Below are 19,286 nucleotides of genomic sequence, written 5' to 3'. Positions count from 1 at the left end.
GATCTTTCACCTCCTTGATTAGATTTATTCCTATGTATTTTATTATTTTCGATGTAATTGTAAATAGGATTGTTTTCTTAATTTCTCTTTCTGATAGTTCATTATTAGTGTATAGAATTGCAACAGATCTTTGTATATTGATTTTGTATCCTGCAACTTTTGGTATACCTGTGTACTGAGGCAGTATAGCAGAGTATGTTTGCTCTGGACTCACACCGCCTAGGTTCATTATCCAGGCTCTGCCACTTATTAATTGTTCATCTTGGGCAAACTGTTTAACTGGCTTACCTGTAAAAAGAGGGTAATAATAATATCCATCCTATCGACTTGTTGTAAGGATTAAGATTACATTTTGATGACTTAGAACAGTCTCTGGCATAGAACATTCAATAAATATTAATTATTATTATTTTATCTACTTTTGCTTTTTCATCTGAGCCGGAAATTGATTCTTTATAGCTCTTTTGATCTTTTAGGATTCAGCCGTTTATCCTTAATCTATATTAGGAAGAGTAAGCAAGGAAGTTTCCTGAATCTGTTGTTGTAACATATTTACAAATGTTACTTGTTCTGTCACTGCAGATATGAAAGGGTTGGGGGACTTTGGTATACTTTGCTTAAAGACAGTGGTCATAAACTATTACTAATTTGTTCCCATGAGAATAAAAATTGTTATGAATAGGTGCCAGGGTCTCAAGCATATTGGAAAATTTCCCCAAGATCTTCCATATTCTTGGGCTACTACATTGTGGCCAGAACGAGGCTGACACAAAGTATGGCTACTTAAAGCTTAAGGACTCTTTTATGGTTGCTATTCTAAGAAAAAGATCTGGGCATGGCAGCATCTCATGGGCTGTTTTGAGGTGGGTTTAGGTATAGTGATAAACAGTTTGATACTTGTTGTTTGTTTTCAGTGTGCTACTTTTGACTCTCTAGATAAATTTAAACTCCCTGAGGAAAGAAATCACATTTTTATACTTCTGTTACATTAACTGGGACAAAAAAATCTCGATAAACTTTTATTGAACAAAGACAGCTCTGGTTTTAGTGTTAGTACATATACACTATTGAACTGGTGATGGTGAATTAATTTATCAGTAAGCATCTATATCTTTAAGTTCTTATGTATAAACAACAGACCCTAGCTAGTTTAAATAGAGATGGAATGTATTAAGTAAGGAACATTAACTCACAAGATCTGCAGAGGGCTTAAGAGTCAACTTGGAGGATGCACAACCAGGAAAAAAATGGCTCAGTGCTCCTATAGGATCCCAGGAAAGACTCCACTGCCACCTGGGCTCAGCATGGACATTGTACCTGGGTGCTGGATGCCAGAATTTCTGCCACTGCTTCCTCTAATAGCTGGAAGCCCCTACTGCTACCCCACAGGTTCCTGCTATGGACTGAATGTTTGTGTCCCTCCCAAATCCATATATTGAAGCCTAATCCCCTGTATGATGGTATTTGGAGGTGGGTCCTTTGAGAGGTCATTAGGTTATAAGAGTGGATTCCTCATGAATGGGATTAGTGCTCTTACACATGAGAGAGTTTGCGTCCCTCCTCTCTCTCTGGCTTTCTACCATGTGAGGATACAAGGAAAAGATGCCATCTGCAAACCAGGAAGTGGCCCCCAGCAGACACTGGGCTTCTAGCAACGTGACTTGACACTAATGCCCAGAATGGTGAGAAATAAATATTTATTGTTTAAGCCACACAGCCTATGGTATACTAGTTAAAGCAGTCTGAACTAAGATAGTTCCTGTTGTAATAAACGCAGAAACTGATAGTAGCATTTATCATATCACAGATGTGTAAGAAATAGAAGGTAAGAGTTGATCTTATCACAAAACAAAGAGTTGCCCAGCTGGCTCTTGTTCCTAGACTCTACCTAGCAGGTTTTTACATTTTTAAAGGGTTGTTAAAGAAACAAAATGAATATGCAACAGAGATGTGGCTTTTTTGCAGGGGCGGGGAGTAGGTAATTAGGTTTACTTATTTATTTATGGAGGACATACTGGGGATTGAACCCAGGACCTTGTGTATGCTAAGCATGCACTCTACCACTTGAGCTATACCCTCCTCCACCCCTGCCCTGAGATGTGGCTTTTAAAGTCTGAAATATTTAGTATCTGTCTCTTATATGGAAAAGGTTTGCCAGCCCCTTCTCTGGAGCATACTCCAATATTGAATTCTTTAGGAAGAAATCCTTGCCACATTTTTAGATACCTTGGTTGTTATTTACAGGCAACTATTACTCTTGATATTTTTAATGTATATTTTTATTCTGATAAAGTTTTTAAGCAGTGGTCTAATTTACTTATAATAATAGTGAAAAATATTTTTAACACTTTCATTTTCAAGAGTTCTTCATTGTCAAAATTTATGAATTGTATATTTTAGTATTAAACATTCTTTCATTCTATTTTGAGAAAAAAAGAATCTCCTTTGCTCTTAAGTATTACCTCTTCCTTCCAATATGTACAGAAGTCCTTTTTAGTATACTTACTTTTCCTCTACTAATCCTCTATTAGGCTGGGTAGACTAGCTGCCATAGCATTCCCCAATATCAGTAGCCTAAGAAAATAAAAAAAATTATTTCTTATTCATGTCACAGTTCAGTGCAGGAAGGCAAGAAGGATCTGGATTACTTAGTCATTCAGATACCAAATCTCCTTCCATCTGGTGCCTGCATGAGTCTCAGCAGATGAGAAAAGAAAGAGAGGATGTGAAGGATTGCATGCAAGGTTTTATGAGCCATGCCTACATGTTGGTGTGTTTTACTTCCACTCACATTCCATTGGTCAGAATGCAGCTATGTTACCACATCTAGCTGTGAAGGAGGATAGGGGATGTTGCAGAGCAGTGTGCTCAGAAAGAAAAGTGAACAGGTTTGGAGAGCAGTCAGCCAGTCCCTGCCATGTCCTCAACTTCCTAAGGCGTTTTCCTTATAATCTATAATTTTAAATGGTGAGGGTAAAGGCATAGAGTTGTGCCCTATTAGTTAAGGTACACACTTGGCTACTGTAACAAAGGCAAAACAAAACAAAACAAAACAAAACACAGTAACTTAAATAAGATACAGTGTTTATCTCTTTTGCATAAAAATCTGAGCCAATCATCCTAGGGCTGATATGGCAGCTTCATAGTGTCAGTACCTAGGGGATCCTTGTATACTGTTTTGCCTTTCTCAACACCTAACTTCGTTCTTATCATCTAAGATGACAACTTTGCCCCCAACATTATGCCCATGATCTGGCAAGCTGGGAAGAGGAGAAGGAAAAGTGGAAGGGCAGCCCCAAAATTACCCTTGTCACTTGCGCTTACATCCCATTGGCCAGAACTTAGTAACTAAGCCAGTCTTGCTGTGATGGAAGCTGGCAAGTGATTCTTCCCTGAGTGCCATGTACTCAGCTAAAGTGAAAGTTCCTTTACTAAAGAAGCAAGAGGAAGATGGATATTAGGGGACAACCAGCAGTCTCTGCCACAGTCCACCCCTTCATCACTCAAATCATGCTGCATGACTTCTCCCCTTTTCACCTAGTGTACCAGTCAGGATTCAGTCAGCGAAGTGGGCCTCCGTAAGACTCTACTTTTACTGGTGGAACACAACAGCATTTTGGATCCCTAGGGATTAGTGTCAGTTCCGAGCCAGTGTCTGGTAAGCCAAGCATGTCTGGCTGCCAGATAGGAATGCAAGGAAGGCTCTCATGGAGGGTCAGTAAGAAGCAGTTGCTTCTGGACAGCTCCCACCTCTGTGGGTCTGCAATCAAGTGTCTGGTGGTAGGGCTGGGGTTGCTGGTGGTCAGCAGGGCTAGCAGTTGGCAAAAACAAGCTGGATGTAGAGTGGAGACTGAGGACGGTCTCCCAGGAAACTATGTTACTTATCCTATGGTAACAACTTGGGAGTTATGGCTGTGGCTTCACTCCTGCTTTCTAAATATCTTATATAAGATCTTCTTTTGGTTAACTCTAACCAGGAACCATACAGGGAAGAGGATTTTGAGAAACATTAATTTTCAATCCAGCTTATTTACTCTGCAAGTGCTCCCACTGAAAGAGAGCCAAGTATATGTATGTGGGCTCAAAGTTCAGGATCTCTAGGTGGAGTGTAGTCTTGCTATTTGCTGAGAAAGTGGCTGCTCATGATTGCTTGATTTCTACCCCATCTTCCCTCTACTTCATACCTACCACCAAACAGTGGGGCAGTATCTTGTAATAAGATATGAAGGATCACAGGTAAGACTGGCATTTGACTTCTCAAGAGCAACCCTGGAAGCTAGAAGATGATGTAAAATGCTTTCAGAATTCTGAGAGACTTACTATTTCTAGCCATGACATGAGTAACTGGTTCCAGACTGGTTCCAGATGGAGTAACTAGTTCCCTTCTGCTAGAGATAAACAGAAAATTGGACAAAATATATGAAACAACTGTTTTCAAACTCTGGTAACAGGAGGTAGCTTTTAGAGATGATAAACATTCCAAAATGTGTGGCATAGCTCAGACAAGTGAGAACTATTCAGCTCAAAAATGCCAATTAAAAAAAAAAAGCCTATTATACTCTGTTGAAAACTCTGTATTAGAATTACAGACTGTATCAGAGAAAGGGACAACAATATTGTCTAAGACTTTGAAAGTGACCACTTTACCAAAGAGGTACCGTGACAAAACAAGTGTCATCAGCTTTTCAGCTTCTGGTTTGCTAGTTTGGAGTTGTCACTTAAGTTATCACCACATATTTCAGGTTTCATAATATCAACACCCCACTTCTGGAAACAAAACTATGAGTTGGTTAGGATACAGTTTTGGCTGCTATAGTAAAGGCAAAAGTAACAATGATTTAAACAGGATAAAAGTTTTTCTCTGGTAACAGTCAATGCATTAAGCAGTAGAAGGCTGATAAGATGGCTCCACAGTGTCAGGGACATTGACTCCCTATCTTATTGCTCTGCTGTCTTCAACATGGGACTCCTTGGGGCTCCTATCTTGTGAGTTAAGATGGCTGCTCCAGCACCCACCAGTATGTCTTCTTTCAGGAAGGAGAGAATAGGAAATGGAAGGCATGCGCTTACTCTTTTTTAGGGCACAGTCTTTATATTCTAGAAGCCAGACCTTAGTCACATGTCTACCCTTGATGTAAGGGAGGATGGATAGTGCAGCCTTTAGTTGGGTGGCCATGTGCTCAGCTAAAACCCAAGAGCTTTCTTACTAAAGGAAAGAGTGGAGAGTAGATATCATGGGACAAGTAGTTTCTGCCACAAGTGCCTTTCTTTCTTCTTCTTTTTTTAAGTTGGGGGAGGTAATTAGATTTATTTATTTGTGTTTAGAGGAGGTACTGAGGGTTGAATCTAGGACGTTGTGCTCTACCACTTGTGCCTTTCAATAAAATAACTTCTTTAAGACAAAACAGACAGGATCTAAGGAGAACCAATCCAAAGGATAAAAATGGGAGGAAGAAAAAGAAAAAAAAAAAAAAAAAAAAGAAAAGCAGGTTTCCTGGGTAGGAAATGAGTCCAGCTTTAGATAATTAGGTGAGAAATCCTGTGAAACTGATATTCCTTTTTATTCTGTGTCATAAAAGTTTATCCTTACTTTTTAAAATTCCATTAAATGTCACCTCTCAGCTATCCCCAAGCATATTGGTTTTATCTCTTTTGGCATTTCCCATGCTGTAACACATTCTAGGTCTTTCTTAACTTTCTCAAGTTGACTCTGTAGGAGAAGGAAAATAGTTACAAGCAGAGCCCCTGGTGGCATATTTATAGGTGAGAGGATTTGATGTCTGAGATTTGCTTCAAAATACTCACCAAAAGATATGCAGGAGGAGTAGATGAAACAAGATTGACAAAATGTTGATTTGTTGAAGCTGTGTTATGGGTACCTGACTGATAAGACTATTTTCTCTCTTGTGTATGTCCATAATAAAACAAAAATCCAGTCCCTGAAGACAGCCAGAATTGGGTTCAAGTCCTAGTTTCGCTACTTACTAGCTGAGTGACTTTATCTCTCTATAAATTCATTTTCTCAAACTAGGACATGTATAGGCCAATACAATTATTATAAAGATTAAATGAGACAAAATTTGAAGCATCTAGCACAAGATCTGGCCCTTAGTAATTGTATTAACAAGGGCGCCTGCTTACAAGTAACAGGAATTGACTCTAGTTATTGCTCATTCCTGACACGCAGATATTAGTATCTGTGGCAGAATAAGGCGTGAGCTGAGATCTCTGATTTCTAGACCTAGAGTTTTCTGTGTTGTCACACTTGTGCAAAACCTTACCTTGGTTTGGTGCTTTGCACCTTATGCATTCAAACATACAGGATTAGAATTTGGGTACAAGCCTGGAATTTAGGACACTGGGCTGAGGTCATGTGGTGGAGATGACGCACTGACGTTCACTGGCCAGGCTGCATGATGGTTGCTACGTGGACTCTGCTGCAGTCCGAGGTTTACCCCAAGCAGGCGCTTGTCTTCCCTGCCTCGCACAGTCCCAGGTTTGGGTCAGGCCAGCAGTCCCCAGCTGGCTCCTGGCCGGCGGCCCCGCCGCCTCCCTCCAGAGCACAGCGCGCGCCCGCTCAGGCTCCCAGCTCCCGGCTTTTGGCGAGTCCCACTCGCGCTCGCTGCCTCCCTGCGGCGGAGGCGGGGCCAAGGGTCTCTGGCTCGTAATTGGCTAAAGCCTTGGCGCTCCCGTTCTCCACCCACTTCGGCGGGGTGAGAGGTCGGCGGAGCTGTGGTCGGCAGGGCTTGCAATGGCGGGTCTCTGGGTTGGTGTGGCCGCGCTGGTCGCAGCAGGAAAGCGCAGACGGTGGTCGCCGAAGCCGCTGATGTGGAGCGCGGCTCTGTGGACCCTGAAGGTGAGGAGCAAAGGGACTCCCGGTGGGTCTGGGCTTCGCTGGGCTCCCAGTCCCGCACCGCCTGGCGGTGGCCAGTGCTGCTGAGAGTGCCCCGGCGACGCCCGGGCGACCTCCGGGGCCCGGGTTCCGCGTGAATCCGCACCCCTCACTCCCTCTTCTTCGGGAGTTCGCGCTGAAGCGGGGCAGACCAGGATTCTCTCGCCGCAGCTGTTACTCCGAGGATCATGGAGGGCTGAGCGGCCCAAGGAGCCTGCAGGCGTGTGTTGTCTGCCTTCTTGGGAGCGGCTGACAGCCACCTGGCCGAAATGTACCTGCATTTCCCGTGCTCCCATTTTCGTGCCACGAGGTTTTCTCTTCGTCTTGAGCTTTCCAGGTGTATTTTTAAGGGTCCTTATAGTTTCCATTTTCTCTTGCCTCTTTTCTGCTTTGAAGGGACACTGAAGTAGAGTTGGAGTTGTGATTTTATCTCACCTTTTAAAGGATCATGCAGTGTTAGGAATGCTGCTACCTTTTATACTTGAGAGCCTGTTTTAATTGTGTTACACCACGGTGTACTGTATATGCGTCCTGTCAGTTTCTCTTTTCTATGTAGTGGTTAGCCTGGTGTTTGTGCTGCTCTAAACACATCTCCCCACTGTTTAGTATGTCCGGGGTTTTATGGTGGCAGCTTTGACTTATACGTTGGAGTGTTTGTGTGTGTGGCTTTTAAGATTTTTTCTCTTCAACATGGAGTCCCTTGCAATTTCTGAACGAAGACAACCTAGCTTTATTAATAGGGTTTAAGTCACTTAAACAAATTCTTAAAAGATTTCTCTGAAAATCACTTGTTATTCAGTCTGCTTTTTAAACTTCCTTTTTTAAAAATAAAATCTTCAGAAAATTCGCACATAATTTGATTTATTGTCATTGAACTTTAGAATTGGAGGACACTTTAGAGATGGCCCATCCTACTCTTAAAAGGGAATTGAGACCCAGGTGAGAAATGTGGGAGCTGGAACTCATCATATAAGTGAACATAAGTTTGCACATGTATTAGCTTAGTGTCAACCTCAGAATCTGTCTCAACCCAGTGTTCTTCGTGTCAGCACACGATTGTTTCTTAAACTTTGTTGTTCTTTATAATCTTTTAATTTTTTTGGCCATATCACTTGCAGTTGCAAGACAACGCGTTTACGGAGGAGGCAGCATGCTGAGCATGGACTTTGGGCGTCCCACAGGTGAAATTTTGTATATTAGACAAGTCACCTTTGGGCCTCAGCTTTTTTCCAGCAATTTCTTTTCCCTCAACAAAGCTTTATTGACTACTTCCTGTGTTCCATCTCTAGGGAGTGAATATCGTTTCTGTCCTCTTAGAAGTTTTAGTCTTATTAGGGAGACAAACAAGTGTAAAATGCTGTTAAGGGAGAGGTCCTTGTGCTCTGAAAATAAAACGGAGGGATTTTACCAAGTCAATATTTTGAACTCTTTGTTTTAGGTACTGTTCTGGTGCTCTGCTTGAATTAATTTATTCAGTCCTCACAACAGCCATGAAAAATCCCCATTTACAGATGAAGAAATTGAGGCACAATGTGTTATGTGACTTGCTCAAATTATGCTTATAGTAAGGGAGTGTTTTCCTTTGGAAGTGAAGATTGAAACAAGTTTTAAAGAACAAAGTGAATCTTTTCTAGGCAAAGAGAGAAGAGGTGAGTGTTATATGTGAGAGAGCAGCACATGCAACGGTTATAGGCCAGAGGGAATGACAAGATAGAGGAACTGAACGAAGCCTACTGAGGCTTTGGTATCGAGATTAGATGGTGCTGGGGAGGGAGGTAGGAGTCAGACCATGCTGGGCCTTGTACAACTGTGCTGTCAGGTTTGGTCTTCATGGGAAACTTATTCCTGCTGGAGTTGGGAGGGATCCCACTGCCATATTTTAGAGTGGTGATGCTGAGAGAGGGAAGTTGTTACTGTATTTACTGCTGTACACTTACTGTACATAAAAGCTTTGATTTTTCTTGCCCAGTTTCATCCTTTTAATGTGTTGGCAGAGACTGCATCTTGTCTATTTCTGTTTCCTTAGTACAGTGTTGGACAAAGTAGTTGCTGAATGTGTGGCAGTACTGACTGGAGTAGAGAGTTGTATTTGTGCCAGTAAAGAATTCCTCCTGGAGCTTGGAAGAAGCTCTGAAGATCACTCTCACCTTACGGGTACTTGAGCTGCTGCTTAGCTTCTCTCCATGTTTCTCTTCTATGAACTTGAAATGTACTCCACCAATTCTATGTTTGAAGCCAAACCTTTTGAAGATTTTATTTCTCCCATTCCACATGCCGAACCCTCAAACCATTTGATTGCTTGGAAAGCAGATTGCTAACTCTAGACTCTAGAGAATTCTCACCATTTTTTTAGCTAGTCTAATAGTTTGTTTGCTTTTAGGATACATGTAGAGTTCATCTGTTAGTCTTATTTGTTTTGTGTATTTGCTTTTTAAACACATTCTGTTTAAATACCTAGTATTTTTTTCTTTTGCCTATATTTTTCAGTGGCTCCAGGGTGTTGGGCTTGTGATAATTACTACAGTTCATCGAACTTTTATATGTTACCTGATTTTCATATGTTGTTTCTTACCTTTGTAATAACTTTGTGAAAAAAAATCCCCATTTTCAAAAGGGGAAACAGTGCTCAGAGCAGTTAAGTAGTTTACTTAAGGATATAGTTGCCTAAGGTAGAAGTTGAACCTTGGATGGCATGATGCCAAAGCCTTGCTTTTCCAGTTACAAATTATCTCTTGTCTGAGTGATGGTCTCGTTATATGGTGGACTCATAAAGCTTGAATGCACAAGCTTTATGCTCCTTAAAATTTGTAATTCTCTTTTCTAGTCATGGAAAAGAATGTTTATGCATATCTAAATGCTTTAGAATTGCCTGGAGGTAAATCTTCTCAACATGCTGATAGATTTCTGACAATTATTTGGGGAAAGAAGTTTTCTAAGATTATTACAGGAACCAGTTTCTGGCATAATAAAATGCTTATGGACATTTGAATATTTATACATCTGCTTTTTGGATTTTATTCTGTTCTTATGAGGTTCAGAACAGAGGAGTGATTGGCAAAGCCCTTCTTTAAATACTAGGAAGAGATGGTGACAATTTTGATCAAGAGAGTGAAGGAATGGGAGTTAAGTGATTCCAATTTTAAAAACATGTAGGTAAATGGGAGAACAGGGATGAAAAAGTAAATTTGGAAAAGAAAATTATTTTTTGGAGGATAGTATTTATTTATTTATCTAGAGTTAGATGATTCCAAGAGTCATGTTGAGTTGCTTAGAAGAAAGAGTGATTCTTAAGTCCTTGACCTAAGCCTCTGGATATGGTAGTGTTTGAGAGATACAGAAGGCTGAAGCTTGGGAGGGAAGATCCAGACAATAGTTACATTAAAATGATGAGAATGAATTTACAAAACACAGAGGGGTGGTTGATCTTATCTGTTGTTTGTGGGGTCGTATCATGGGTATGGGAAAGGAATAGTCAGAAGCCGCCTTCTCAGGTTGATAGTTGTTTCTGGGGTTACTGAAAATGGCAGAGGAGGAGGAAAGCTGTGTTAACATTTAATTTTTAAATCATCTTCAAGTGATTCTCATTTTTACAGCTGAGGTTAAATAAGTTGCCCGAGGTTAAGTAAGTTGCCCAATGTCATGCAGCAATTAAGGGGTGGATCCAGGACCCAAACTCAGACCTGATTTTAGCACTTTTATTATACCATATTAATGCACTTAGTAAAAATGAGAAAGGCCAAATTTATACTTCTTGGGGGACAAAAACTGGTTTGAGCTTCATAGCAATTATGGAAAAAAGGGAAGGGTAGGCTGTAAAGCTGCCTTATAGTGAGGAACATCCATTGATCAGGATAAACAAACATTGTCCTAGCACTGAATTTGTGGAATTCATTATATAAGGGCAACTAGCAATCCAGTAAAAAAAACTTCTTTGTTACTTGTTTTCCAAAAGATGCAATGATAGTTTTTATCTCATTGGTTGCTATTAACCTGGCACTTGGTGAAAGTCGTAGTGTGTGAAAGCAGTTCTATGGAGGTGGGGTGCTTAGGTTTCCTAGAAGCCAAGCCTGAAGAGGGATTTTGTGCAGATGGTAGTAGTTGAGAAGAGTGAAGAAAGCAGAATAGAGCAGGGGAAAAACATCTAAGCCAGGAAAGGGCTCCAGAAGGAAAGTAGCTTCAGTCTCATCCCACTGGGGAGCTCTGGAGCAGTGATTCTCAGAGCCGGGGACTCCAGCCAGCGGGGCACTGACTGCAGCATTACCTGGCTGCTTGTTAGGAAGGCACATCTTCTACCTCCTCCCTACACTTGCCAGTTTAGAAAATCTGGAATTGGAGCCCAGCAGTCTGTTTTAACAAACCCTCCTGCAGGTGATGCTAATGTCAAGTTTGAGAAGAACTGTCCTACATCAGCCTTGTGAAGTAAAAGTATAATGTGGGCTGCAGGTGTAATTTAAAGTTTACTAGCACTCACATTAAAAGAATTTTAAAAAGGTGAAATGAATATTACTGTATTTTGTTTAACCAGTATATTCAAAATATTATTTCAGTATGTAAATGTAAAACATCATTAATGAGGTTTTTTTTTGGTATTAATGCTTCAGATCTGGTGTGTGTTTTACATTTGGAGCACATCGGAATTTGAGCTGGCGTATTTCCAGTGCTCCGTACCTGTATGTGGCGAGTGCCTGCCACGGTGGATAGCCAGCTCTAAAGCACAGGTCGCACTACTGAATTGGCCCCACTGTAAAGTGAGGAGTGTAGCCTTTTGGACCCTTTGTTAGTCAGTCATTGGCTGTGGGCTGAGAGGGGTGTGGCTCCCAGGTTTGGTGGAGAACACTCTGGTTGAGGCAAGTGGGGCAAGCTAGGGAGCAGGTGTGAGCCACAAATTGTCGATACACCAACTGGGGACACTGCACTGGCTGGTGAAGTGTTCTAGGTGTACACCACCAGCATCTGCTACAGGCGAGGTGGGAGGAATGGCCTGGTTGGCAGCTGTGGTGAAATGAGGACGCTTTAGAGTTGATTTATATGGTTTCCTGGTGTTCTAGTTTACAGTGGAGACAGAGCCAGAGAATCTTGAGTCTCCTCCTCCCCTGTTGTACTGAGAAATAATTGACATGAATCTTGAGATTTGATCATCTCTCTCAAATATTAGACATTCAGCCTAGCTTTTAACAGAAGGTCTTGGCAGACAGTTGAAGATTGGGATGGCTAGAGAGGTCCTGAAGACTAACTAGTGTCTGTGAAGGAAAAGCTGTGCTGAAGTGAAAAAGCCTGACTTCCGGTAGCATTTTTAAAGGGCGTTTTCTGAGATCATTCTGGGTCCGTTAAAATGCTGAAATAAGTACTTGGCTGATGCTTCCTAGCTCTGTGTCCTGAAACGTGGAAGAGAGGACCTTCCCTGGAAATTCTGAAGATGAAGCACTAACAAATACTTACTTTTACCTTGGTAAGATCATCTTAAGGCTCCATTAACCCACAGTTTTGAGGTGGTTTCTTTTTTGGAGTAGGATGCATTCTGATAACAAATTAACCTGTCAACAAAATTGTTTTAGTATTATTCACCTGAATGCTGCTGTGGTTATGTTAAGAGCAAAACTTTTGGATTGGCAGGATTAGTATTTAAACTATTCTTTAAGCATGAGTTTAGTGGATTTACCAATTTGGGCTGCCACCTGAAGCCATATCCAGAATGTGAAAGCAGGTGCAGTCTTAGTTTAGAAAAGGATATTTCCTTTTTTGCAATGACTGGAAGGCATGTATTCAGTTCGTGTAAAGGCTGTATCATTTCCCCCACCATTTTTTGGTTAATAGTTATTGTACGCTTACTATAACATGCAAAACTGTGTTAGGTATTTTACACAATCTCATTTAATTCTCATGGCAGCCTTATGTCCTAGACAAGTAGTTTTTAACCTCAGTTTACATGTGAGTAAATTCCCTATGTATTCGAGAAATATATAGGACATTTCAGAGCCAACATTTGAACCCAGGTCTGAATCTGTCTGAGTGTAGAGAACTCTGTAGAGTTCTCAAGTACTACACTGCTTTTCTAATGGTAACTCCCAAATCATCTAGTATAATTTTAAGAAAGAAAGCTATAGCTGCATAGTTGGATTTGGTTTTTGTGTAATACCTTACATTTTCTTGGTGTTTTACAGTTTATAGGCTTGTTTGATTTTTTTTTTTAAACAGCTCTCTGGGAAAGCAGGGGAGGTGTCATCAACTATATTTTATATGTGAAAACTGGGATTCAGAGAAATCATTTGCTGAATGTTGCATACCTACAAAGCAGTGGAGCTAAGAGTGGACCCAGGTCTTGTGGCTCTGAGGGTTGTGCTGCTTCCCACGTGCCACACTGTTAACTTTTCTAAGTGTGGAAAATATAGGAAGTCTTTATTCTTGCAGAACCGAACGAGTGACATATGCTATTGGGAAGCCATTTTGCATACACTGACATTTCTCTTTTTGACTGTGATAGGCTAAATAGTCTTTATAATGGGGTTGATTAAATTTTTCCCTTGAACTCCTGTTCTAGGAAGTGTATTAAAAGAATTTTGGTCTGGGCTTGTAGCTAGTTTGTTAATATGCCTAACAAAAACAATGGGCATTAAAATTCTGTGTAGAGGTCTGAATTAGCAGATTTCTACTGACTTGTTCCTTGCATTAAAAAAAAAATGTATGTTGTAGCTCTACAAAATTGTCTGATTTTTGATTTGTATTCTTTATAACTTTAAACTTCCATGAAGGCGTTCCAGGAGTGAACAGAGCCTTTGTGGGACCGACTGCAAACCACTTTGGACTTGCTGTGGGAATGGCCCAAACCCTTGTTTTTCCTTAGTAGTTTGTTCTGCTGTTACAGTTCTGACTGCTTGTGCCATTTCTACTTCTAGTTACTTGGCTAACCAGGGGCATCTATGTTTTCAAAATTTTGGGTCACATTATTACAAACTCATATGTGTACAAGCTATATGCTTTTTTTTGTTAATGGTGGTAAAATAGTCTGTTAGATCTTCAGAACGAAGTATTTTAGAATAGTAATAAAAAGATTAAAAAAAAAACCCTGTTTGACCAGTTAGGTATAGTGCTACCTTTTCTACATTTTGGCAAAGTGCAATCTCTAATAGAGTTGATTTAGTTTTAAGAACTGTATCGTGTAGACATTTTTTTTCTAGTGTTGTTATTGGTAGTTTCCTGAAAGTTAATGTAGTATACGTTGAGTTAGCTGATCCAAACATTTCTTAGAGCTTGGCAACTTAGAAATTTCTAAATTGTTCTGGGTTAGAAACTCTCCTGCTGGGCCCAAGTTTAGCTTAAACTATTTTTCATGAGCCCGTTTGATGAGATAAGAGTTCCTGAGGTTTTTATTCCTAAAGGTGTCCTAGGAACTTAATGCATAAGTCATATTTATTTGAATCTGTGAAATTAATTCTGTTTTCATTAGTAGCTCCTCTGCATTTGTTACTCGTGGAGCAGTTCAGCAGTTAGATCCATGTTACCATCTTCTTGGCCCAAATGTTCAGTTTGGATTAACCGCATATCCTTCAGTAATCGTCAGATTCTTGCACATGTTGAAAACACCCTCTTGGTTTTTGAATAATAGTGGTGTAGGTTAGTAGGGACCTTGGAGAAAATTCATCTAAGCTTTCATTTCTCAGTAGATGGCAGAGAGGTTAAAGTGGTTTGCTCAAATCCTAGAAATCGTGTCAGGCTGTGCTAGGATTGGAGCTCAGGCTCCTTGATTTCTTCTCCCAGAGTCCTTTCCCAAGGGGTATGCTGCTTTTTGAAGTGTTCCCCTCCCCAGACATAAACATCACTTTATTCTTACTCTCCAAAGCTAATTAGAATACCTAAAACGCCTATCCCCGATTATGTTTTGTCTCTGGAAGACTTACATTTGTTTTTTGCCATCAGGAATCAGTTATGCCCTTTATTTGTTAGTGATTAAAGACACGTGTATGATTTTGCCTTTTGTAAAAGGATGTGTTGACATGTTCCTGCAACAGACCATTATGTGCCTTATGACATTAGGGAGAATTTGTAAAAATGTAAACAGTTTCGTTTCATTTTATAAAATTGATAGGAAGCTGGTATGCTGTTTACTCTTGTTTTATGTTATACAAAGTTCTATGTGGTGTGTGGCATTCTGATCCTGCCATATCAGTTTGCATGAACAGAAAGACCTTTCTTCAAATTTTATTTGACACATTGCCTCTGTTTTTTGAATTTACAATGTTAGTTTCAGGTGTACAGCAAAGTGATTCAGTTATACACACACATACGTATGTCTATTCTTTTTCAGATTCTTTTCCGTTATAGGTTATGACAAGATATTGAATATAGTTCCCTGTGCCATACAGTAGGTCCTTGTTTATCTGTTTTATGTATAGTAGTGTATATCTGTTAACCCCAAACTGCTAATCTAATTTATCCCATTTCCCTCTTCCCCCTTTCATGACCATAAGTTTGTTTTCTGTGTTTTTGAGTCTGTTTCTGTTTTGTAAATAAGTTTATTTGTGCCATTTTTTTAGATTCTACATATAAGTGGTATCATATGATACTTGTCTTTGTCTGACTTCACTTATTATAATACTCTGTAGGTCCATCCATGTTGCTGTAAGTGGCATTATTTCATTCTTTTTTATGGCTGAGTAATATGCCATTATATACCCCCCCCCCCCATTTTCTTTATCCATTCATTGGTTGATGGACATTTAGGTTGCTTCCTTGTCTTAGCTGTTGTAAATAGCGCTGCTATGAACATTGTGACCCATTGACTCTTATTATACTTTTCTGAAGATTGTTTCAATGCTTTTGGTTTCTCATGTGTGGCAGAAGGATGTATTTTGTTGTGATTTACCTTCTATAATTATGTCATACTGCTTAGAACTACATATATTGATTGATGAAATACTGTAGCTAGAAGCATACTGGAAGAATTACCTTGAAAAATAATTTTAAAGCTCATTCAAGTGTATGTAATTTATTTCACTTTTATTTTTTTGTAGCATGTTCCACATTATTCAAGACAGAACTTACGGGTGTCTCGTAGTCTTTGTTCAGCAGGATATGATTCTAATGAAAAAGTAAGTATTTAAAAAATGCTTTTAATGGCTAACTTACAATGGTTTTACTTTCTTGTCTCCATATTGTGTTCACTGGGCAGATTAAATTTTATTGATGCTGTTAATTATTTATTGCTCTACTTCATAGTTTTATAGGTGCTCAGTCTTTGTTCCTCTTTTTCATTGTGGACCTCAGCCTGAATCTTTAATGTTCTTGTATCTCTACTACAAGTTCAGTAAATTTACAATGTGTTTCCTTTGTTTTCAGCAGAATAACTAATACAACATTCTCTCTTAGACTGGGTGGTTAAGAGATCTTAATTAAACTATTGATTTTTTTCCATTTACTTAATATTTGTATGATTAATTTTGACTGAAGGCAATTATGTGTATTGCACATTTTGGGACAAGGGAACTTCAGTTAAAATTTTGTTATATGATAATCTTTGAGGCTTGTAATAGGAGAAATAAAGGGACTAGAAGTGGTGATTGGAGATGGAACATGATTTGGTGACAGTGAAGGCATCAAAGAAGGCAGAAGAGTTCTGGTTGAGAAGAGATTGTTCAAATTGTATGTCATGAAAGTAGAACTAATGTGGATGATTATTTGAGAATGAAATAGGCTTCTAAATTATCTGTTGAAGTATATAAAACTACTTAAAAGAATCTGGAGGCTTGGAGAAGGAAAGGGTCTGTATCATTGCAGTTCAATAGAAGTATAATGTGGACACAACTGCAGGGCATATGTAATTTTATATTTTCTAATAGCCATATTAAAAATAAAAAGAAACAAGTTAAATTATTTTAATATTTTAACTCAGTATCTAGAATGTTATTTCAACATATCAATATGAAAAGTCGCAATGAGATACTTAAAATTTGTACGATGGTTTCTAAATCCAGTGTTTAATTTACACTTCTGCATATCTCACTTTGATTATCCACATTTGAAGTGCTCAGTAGCCTCATGTAGCTAGTGATTACTTTATTGGATGGCACAGGTCCTGATGAATTAGCTATGATAAATTCTCTGCTATGAAATCTTTAGTTTAATATAAAAATTTCCACATAGATGGTATGTCTTGGGGTGCATGTGTGCATGTACATTTCTGCACATGTTAGGTAGTCAGTATTAGTGGTTAGCTAGCATTTATTTAGGAGGCCATGTTCCAGAGTCAGAAATTATTGAAAATAAATAAAAGTGCATGTAACTACTTTGGTTTTGGACATTTAAAGAGAGTCCTCCCTTTGGAATCCACTAAGCAGGTATATATTTTTTCGTAAACATTTGAAATCAAATCTGCTGCTGGCTGTCTTTGCCATCTCCTTAGCTGTGCTTTTGTCTAAGGAAATCGTGGAAAAACTGTATGATATCTACAGTCATGAAAAAATCTGCAATACTTTTTGGCACCTATTGGTAGTCCAGGTGCATATTCAGACCAAGTTGGTAGCCTCACTCTTTTCTTGAGGGCTCCATTTAATTGGATCTTTCTACTTGAAGGGATCCTTGTAGCCATTCAGAATGGCTTGTTTATTATTACTGTCTTAAGTGCAGGTAGATCTGATTTTTGGTAATACATATTTGTTAAAGAAATTTTTGGTATATATATATATTTTATAGAAGTATAGTCGGTTTACAATGTTGTGTCAGTTTCTGATGTACAGCATGATACTTCAGTCATATTGGAACATACATATATTTGTTTTCATATTATTTCTCACCATTAAGTTCCCAAAAAATATTGAATATAGTTCCCTGTTTTATACAGTATGAACTTGTTTATCTATTTTATATATATTAGTATCTGCAAACCTCAAACTTCCAATTTATCCCTTCCCACCCCCTTACCCCCTTGGTAATCATAAGTTGGTTTTCTATGTCTCTGAGTCTGTTTATGTTTTGTAAATAAGTTTGTTTGTCTTTTTTTTTTTTTAGATTCCACATATAAGTGATATCATATGGTATTTTTCTTTCTCTTTCTGGCTTACTTCATTTAAAATAACAATCTCCAGGTCCATCCATGTTGCTGCAGATGGCATTATTTTATTTTTTATGCCCAAGTAGTATTCCATTGAATAAATATACCAAACTTTTTAATCCAGTCATCTGTCATGGACATTTAGGTTGTTTCCATGTCTTGGCTATTGTAAATAGTGCTGCTATGAACATTGGGGTACATGTATATTTTTGAATTAAGGTTCCCTTTGGATATATGCCCAGGAGTAGGGTTGCTAAATCATATGGTAAGGCTGTTTTTAGTCTTTTGAGGAATCTCCATACTGTTTTCCATAATGGCTGCACCAAACTACATTCCCACCAACAGTGTATTCTCCACAGCCTCTTCAGCATTTATTATTTGTGGACTTTTCAATAATGGCCATTCTGACTGGTGTGAAGTGATATTTCATTGTAGTTTTGATTTGCATTTCTCTGTTGATTAGCGGTATTGAGCATTTTTTCATGTGCCTATTGGCCATTTGTATGTCTTCTTTGGAGAATTGCTTGTTTAGGTCTTCTGCAGCTCAAGGAACCATGAACGCTTTTTTCTTAGTGTATGCTTACTGATTAACAGGGGTTTACTATGAACATTTGGGTATAGAAAAGGAGATGATTTTATAGTCTCAGGCCTGAGGTGAGATTAAGATATTATAAGGGCCTATCTGCTCAAGGCTCAGAGTGACTCAGGAGTCATACTAGGAATTTATCAGTTTTTAAGGCAGAGGCTTGTCCCAGTTTGGTGGCCTAAGCCATGTGTGATACAAAGGTTAAAACAAGACTTTGAAGGGCTTTTCCAATCCTAAGATTCTGTGACTCCCTGTCAGGTTAAAATATTGCTGCAAATAGGAGAGCATGTGGAGAAAAGCGAATCCTCCTACAGTGTTGGTGGGAAGGTAGTTTGGTGCAGCCGTTATGGAAAACAGTATGGAGATCCCTTGAAAAACTGACTTACCCCATGATCCAACAATCCCACTCCTGGGCACATACCTGGAAGAAATTCTAATTCAGAAAGATACTTGCACCCCAGTGTTCATAGCAGCACTATTTACAATAGCCAAGACATGGAAATATATATATCAGAATACTACTCAGCCATAAAAAAGAATAAAATAATGCATTTGCAGCAACATGGATGGACCTGGAGATCATCATACTAAGTGAAGTAAGCCAGAAAGAGAAATAAAATTACCATATGATATCACTTACATGTGAAATCTTAAAAAAAGAAAAGGCAAAAAATGAACTTATTTACAAAACGAAGACAAGCTTACAGACAGAAAACAAACTATGGTTACCTGTGGGGAAAGGGGGTGGGGAGGGGGTGGGAGTT

General features: G+C 39.2%; 1 protein-coding gene across 5 annotated transcripts in view; it reads left to right on the top strand.

The window, feature by feature from the left end:
• The first annotated feature begins 6,692 nt into the window (after positions 1 to 6,692).
• The window catches only part of PCCA (propionyl-CoA carboxylase subunit alpha), a 330,985-nt gene continuing 318,391 nt past the window's right edge, over positions 6,693 to 19,286 (top strand). For 2 of the 5 annotated variants that reach the window (XR_001367552.2, XM_032496717.1), the window contains exons 1-2: positions 6,694 to 6,856; positions 15,901 to 15,978. Coding sequence is in view for 3 of the 5 variants with exons in the window: in XM_032496717.1 (XP_032352608.1) it covers positions 6,752 to 6,856; positions 15,901 to 15,978 (183 nt within the window). In the remaining 2 variants the exon portion in view is untranslated. Of the gene's footprint in view, positions 6,857 to 15,900; positions 15,983 to 19,286 lie in introns of those variants that run through there. The other 3 variants (XM_032496716.1, XM_006195197.2, XM_032496718.1) reach the window with 3 other exon arrangements.

The sequence above is a fragment of the Camelus ferus genome, chromosome 14 (genome assembly GCF_009834535.1).
Source record: "Camelus ferus isolate YT-003-E chromosome 14, BCGSAC_Cfer_1.0, whole genome shotgun sequence".
Lineage (NCBI taxonomy): Eukaryota > Metazoa > Chordata > Mammalia > Artiodactyla > Camelidae > Camelus > Camelus ferus.
The sequence above is the reverse complement of the archived record's forward strand: the minus strand, read 5'-3'. Positions and strand labels throughout refer to the sequence as shown.